This window comes from Engystomops pustulosus, chromosome 6 (assembly GCF_040894005.1).
Source record: "Engystomops pustulosus chromosome 6, aEngPut4.maternal, whole genome shotgun sequence".
Taxonomy (NCBI): domain Eukaryota; kingdom Metazoa; phylum Chordata; class Amphibia; order Anura; family Leptodactylidae; genus Engystomops; species Engystomops pustulosus.
The window spans coordinates 115,073,554-115,079,643 of NC_092416.1; the positions used below are offsets into that span (position 1 = coordinate 115,073,554).

A 6,090-nucleotide genomic window follows, 5' to 3' on the forward strand; every position below is an offset into this window, starting at 1 on the left:
GGATTCCTCTGAGCTGCAGATAGCCATGTCTGGCTGCAGTTACCTTGTATCTGTTGCTGTAGCCTCCTGTGTGACCTGACTAATGGTGGAGGGAGGAGAGGGCTGCTACATTGCTATGATCCATGTTAGGGGAGGACTCCTCTGAGCAGCAGATAGTCATGCCTGGCTGCAGTTACCTTGTATCTGCTGCTGGAAGCACCTGTGAAGCTGGTAAGCAGTGGCCATCACAGCACAATCTCTTCCCTTCCTCCTCTCTCACTTCCTATTGGCTGCAGTGTGTCAGCTGATCTCTCAGTGTGGAGAGGAGCTGTGAGCCTGTGGAGTGATCTGTAGTGCAGAGCAGCTGACTGACTTCTTGTGCGCAGACTCGGCCAGATCAGCTGTAGCTCAGGACGGGACACAGCTACCAGCAGGGGCGCCAGCAACCAGGACAAAAGGAGTTATCTCAGTAAGGCTGCAGATTTTGTAATAAGTGTAAATGGTGAAAGTACTTGTCACAATGTGTGCTGCCCACTGGCAAATGTTATGCAGGTTAAATGATGTTCATAATTTGTCCATTATGTAACAGATGTTTATTGCTGGCGCCATCTAATGGCCAAAGTTAATAACTACTTACATTCTGTTTTCCCCACCCACTAGCAGCTACAAAGGATTGTGGGTAGGAGAAGGGCAGTTCCCTTCATGTCTACACAGAGAGAAGACCTATATTCATTCATCTTAACCCTTGTTGTAGTATAGCCGGTAAGGAGACTGTCTATAAGAATCTATAGCTACTAGCAGCTATAGGACCACTCTGTATAAAGTCTCTTATATGAAGTGTAATGTATAGATCTGTAATTGCACTGTAATTGCACAGATGGGCCCAACCTCATGGTCGGCCATGTTTGGTCCCAAACTGTATATGTATCAGCTTGTTTCCTGTTATATGCTAATGTAATGTATGTAACATGCTCCTGTTATATTATTGTACTATTCTAATAGATTGTACATTCCTGTTTTTCTTCAGTTTCACCCTAATCCTACATCAGTTTAATAAAGCTACGGACTTTGAACCAGTCTCATTTGTTGAACTGTAGGAAGGCGTTTAACTGCCTGTCGAGCTCCGCATAGACCCCGGGGGTACGTGAAGTGGGGGCAGGACAGTGAAACGGCTGCTTGAAACAAGCGGGAAAGATTTAGACTACACAGAGGTCTGCTACTGTCTACGCAGTCACCTGCAAACAGTCAACACAGCAATCTCTAAACGGTCAAAGCATGTCACAAAGCCAAGCGTCTTCTATCAAGACAAGATCACGGGCCAGTTCCTCAAAAGCATCTACCACGAGCAATGCAGCCGCCATCGCCCGCGCAAAAGCGGAAGCAGCGAGGACACGGGCTACCTTTGCTGAACAAGAGATGCAGTTGAAATTACAACAAGCCTCCTTAGAAGCAGAGAGGGCACGACAACAAGCCTCCTTACAAGCAGAGAGGGCACGACAACAGGCTTCCTTAGAAGCAGAGAGGGCACAAGAACAGGCTTCTCTAGACTTAGAAAGAGCACGCCTGGAAGCAACACTTGAGAAGCTGACAATTGAGAGGGAAGCAGCAGCTGCCATGGCGGAAGCAGAAATCTTAGAGGCAGCCGCGTTCTCTCACAGCGAGCCCAGCAGACACAGTAGCATGCCTGATCTGGAACAAGAACCCCAGGATACACTAGAACGCACTTCAGAATATGTCCTTCAACATCCTGTGTGTAATCCTCAGACTACACATGAAACAAAGGTTACCAACTGCGAGTCAAGTCCAAGGCATCATATTTTATGTCAAGAAGCGGACCTCAGACCACAGTTCTGCAAGCAAGAGAATGCTACGGCTCAAGTCAACTTCCTTGCCTACCAGAGAACCCAAGCTTCATCCCAGCGTCCAGGAAGTTACTACACTCCCAGACAGTGTGGCACTGTGAAACCTAAAGAAGAGACTTCTGACAGGTATGGCTACACACCACACTCTCACCAAGGCAACCATTTGCCAACCTGTCTCAGCACAAACCAAGCCACAATAGACTTTGCTAAGTTCTTTGCTCGACGTGAGCTTGTCACCAAAGGACTTGTAAAGTTCAATGATCGCCCTGAGAACTATAGGGCTTGGCGATCCTCATTCCAGAGTCTTATAAGAGACTTAGACTTGTCTTCTAGGGAAGAGCTAGATCTACTGGTGAAATGGCTTGGAGATGAATCTTCTGAGCATGCCAAGAGGATCAGAGCCATTAACATAAACTATCCAGAAACAGGCTTAAAGATGATCTGGGATAGACTCGATGAGTGTTATGGCTCAGCAGAGGTTATAGAAAATTCATTATTCAAAAGAATTGATGACTTCCCTAGAATAGCTAGTAAGGGCTACCAAAAACTTAGGGAACTAAGTGATCTGTTAACTGAACTACAGGTTGCCAAAGCAGAAGGAGATTTAATGGGACTTGCATTTCTTGACACAGCCAGAGGTGTCAACCCTATAGTGCAAAAACTTCCTCACAACCTACAAGAGAAGTGGGTCAATCATGGTTTTAAGTACAAGGAAATCCATGATGTACAGTTTCCACCCTTTGTGGAATTTATTACTCAGCAAGCAAAAATCAGAAATGATCCCAGTTTCGATTTTACTCTATCCTGTGCCACTCCATCTGGTCTTAAACAACATAAAACTCCGGTAGCAGTTCACAAAACTAATGTTTCTTCTAAAAGTAATTCTTACAGGCCTTCAAGCTCCTCTCACCAGGATGGAAGATCCACGGACCCAAGTAAGCAGTGTCCCCTGCACAAGAAGCCACATTCCCTACTGAAATGCAGAGGCTTCAGAGAGAAGTCCATGGAGGACCGCAAAGCTTTCCTCAGGGAGAACAAAATCTGTTACAAGTGCTGCTTAGCAACATCACACTTCGCAAAGGACTGTAAGGTCAGTGTTAAATGTACAGAATGTGACAGCACAGATCACAACTCAGCTTTACACCCTGGGCCACCACCATGGGCCTCGTCTCATATAGAAAGTGGCCAGGAACAAGGTGGAGAGGAGGGAAATACTGAAACAGAGACACCAGATGTTACTTCTCAATGCACTGAGGTCTGCAAAGGACTTGTAGGTGGCAGGTCCTGCTCAAAAATCTGTCTTGTCAGAGTTTACCCAACGGGCTGCAAAGACAAAGCCTTCAAAGTATATGCCATTCTTGATGACCAAAGTAATAAATCTCTGGCTAGATCTACTTTCTTTGACATTTTCAACATTAAGGGACCCAGCTCTCCCTACTCCCTAAAGACTTGTGCAGGCACTGTTGAGACGGCGGGGAGAAGAGCTACTGGGTACACAATAGAGTCTATAGATGGTCGCACCTGCCTGACTTTACCAACCATAATCGAGTGTAACCAGATCCCTGATAACAGGTCTGAAATCCCTACACCAGATGTTGCAAAACACCAAACCCATTTGAAGCATATAGCTCATCTCATACCAAAGTTAGATCCTCAAGCTCAGATAATTCTGCTTCTTGGAAGAGATATCTTGCAAGTTCACAAGCCTAGACATCAGATTAATGGTCCTCACAATGCTCCATTTGCCCAGAAACTTGACCTAGGGTGGGTGATTGTAGGTGATGTTTGTATAGGTGGTGTGCACAGACCCACTTCGGTGAACAACATGCTTACCAGCACATTAGAGAATGGACGCCCTTCTCTCTTTCAACCATGTTACAGTAACATCTTCATAAAAGAGCTTCCACACAGCATTCCTCTACCCTGTCATATCACTAGCAACCTTTCTGACAACCATACTTGTACTAGTGACCATGACCACTTAGGATGCACAGTCTTCCAGAGAACAAAGGAAGACAATCAACTGGCAATGTCCTTTGAGGATAGACTGTTCTTAGAAATAATGGAGCAAGGAATAGTTAAAGACGAATCAAATAGCTGGATAGCACCTCTTCCCTTCAGACCCAAAAGGCAGTGTTTGCCTAACAATCGAGAACAAGTTTATAAACGCTTTGCTTCCCTTAGACGGAATCTTCAGAAAAAGCCTGATATGAAAGACCACTTCTTTACATTTATGGAAAGAGTATTTGAGAACTCCCACGCAGAGATAGCTCCAACCTTAAAGGATTCAGAGGAATGCTGGTATCTACCTATATTTGGAGTTTACCACCCAAAGAAACCAGGACAGATAAGAGTAGTATTCGACTCTAGTGCCAAATTTGAGGGTGTTTCCTTAAATGATGTCCTACTGCCAGGTCCAGACCTCAACAACCGACTCCTTGGAGTGCTTCTCAGATTTCGCAGAGACTCTGTTGCATTTATGGCTGACATCCAACAAATGTTCCACTGTTTTCTTGTTAAAGAGGAACACCGAAATTTCCTTAGGTTCTTTTGGTTCAAGGACAACAACCTCTTGGAGGAACCCATTGAGTATCGCATGCGTGTGCACATCTTTGGTAACAGCCCTTCCCCATCAGTGGCTATATATGGACTTAAACATTCAGCCAGGGAGGGTGAGAAAGAATATGGTTCAGACGTTGCACAGTTTGTCAAAAGGGACTTTTATGTGGATGACTGTTTAAAATCGCTACCTACAAATGAGTCTGCAATCAGTCTTCTTAAGAGAGCTCAAGAAATGCTTGCTAATTCAAACCTGAGACTCCATAAAATTGCCTCCAACAGCAAAAAATTGATGGAAGCATTTCCCTCTCATGATTACAGCAATGACTTAAAGGACTTAAGTACTGACACTTTTCCAATGCAACGTAGTCTTGGACTGCTCTGGGACTTAAAGTCTGACACCTTTACCTTCCAAGTCAGCGAGGAAGAGAAACCCTTTACTCGGAGAGGAGTACTATCTGCTATAAACAGCTTGTATGATCCTTTAGGGTTTGCAGCTCCTGTTACCATCCAAGGTAAAGCAATACTTAGAGATTTGATTCATGATGCCTCTGACTGGGATGAACAACTTCCCAATGAAAAGAAAGCCCTGTGGGTAGAGTGGAAGGATTCTCTAACAAATCTCTCTCATCTTCATGTTGCACGCTCGTATGCCCCTGTGCCATCTACAGAGGTTCAGCTACAAAGACTTTATGTGTTTTCTGATGCTTCTATCAAAGCCATTGCTGCTGTGGCCTATCTTAAAACAGTAGACATTAAAGGACAATGTCATATAGGATTCGTCATGGGCAAAGCAAAACTTGCACCACTCCCTGAGCACACTATACCGAGACTAGAACTTTGTGCTGCAGTATTAGCAGTTGAGCTAGCTGAGATGATCGCAACAGAGATGCATTTGGAGATCAAAGATGCTGTGTTTTACACAGACAGCAAGGTAGTCTTGGGATATATCTACAACGAAAGCCGACGCTTCTACGTGTATGTCAACAACAGGGTTCTACGAATCAGGAGGTCAACTTTGCCAAAACAGTGGAATTTTGTTCCTACTGATCAAAATCCTGCAGACCAAGCAACTAGATCTGTTGCTGCCAACCGCCTTAAAGACACTACATGGTTTACAGGTCCTGCCTTTCTATACAGCTCAGAACACGGCACTACGGATCTTGAAACATTTAAACTTGTGGATGCTGACAAGGATGCAGAAATCCGTCCCAAGGTATCGACACTACACACAGTGACTTCAGACAATTACCTTAAGTCTCACCGATTCAGCAGGTTCTCAACCTGGAAATCACTTGTTCGTGCCATCACTTTCTTAATCCACATAGCTCGTTCTTTCAAAAATACCAAGCTTGCTAATGTGAAGGATTGTATGGCTGGCACCTCTGCAAAATGTTCTTCAGACCAGTAACTGAACTAATCTTATTGCTGTCATCTGAGGACTCTTATGGTGGCATCGTTTGACGCCAGGCGGGGAGTGTGCTGCCCACTGGCAAATGTTATGCAGGTTAAATGATGTTCATAATTTGTCCATTATGTAACAGATGTTTATTGCTGGCGCCATCTAATGGCCAAAGTTAATAACTACTTACATTCTGTTTTCCCCACCCACTAGCAGCTACAAAGGATTGTGGGTAGGAGAAGGGCAGTTCCCTTCATGTCTACACAGAGAGAAGACCTATATTCATTC

General features: G+C 44.6%; 1 protein-coding gene across 1 annotated transcript; it reads left to right on the top strand.

Moving 5' to 3' along the window:
• The first annotated feature begins 543 nt into the window (after positions 1–543).
• Positions 544–5,811, top strand: LOC140065957 (uncharacterized). The gene is made up of 2 exons (XM_072113518.1): positions 544–741; positions 1,007–5,811. The coding sequence occupies exon 2, from the start codon at positions 1,255–1,257 to the stop codon at positions 5,809–5,811; it is 4,557 nt and encodes a 1,518-aa protein (XP_071969619.1). The 5' UTR covers positions 544–741; positions 1,007–1,254.
• The last annotated feature ends 279 nt before the right edge of the window (positions 5,812–6,090 follow it).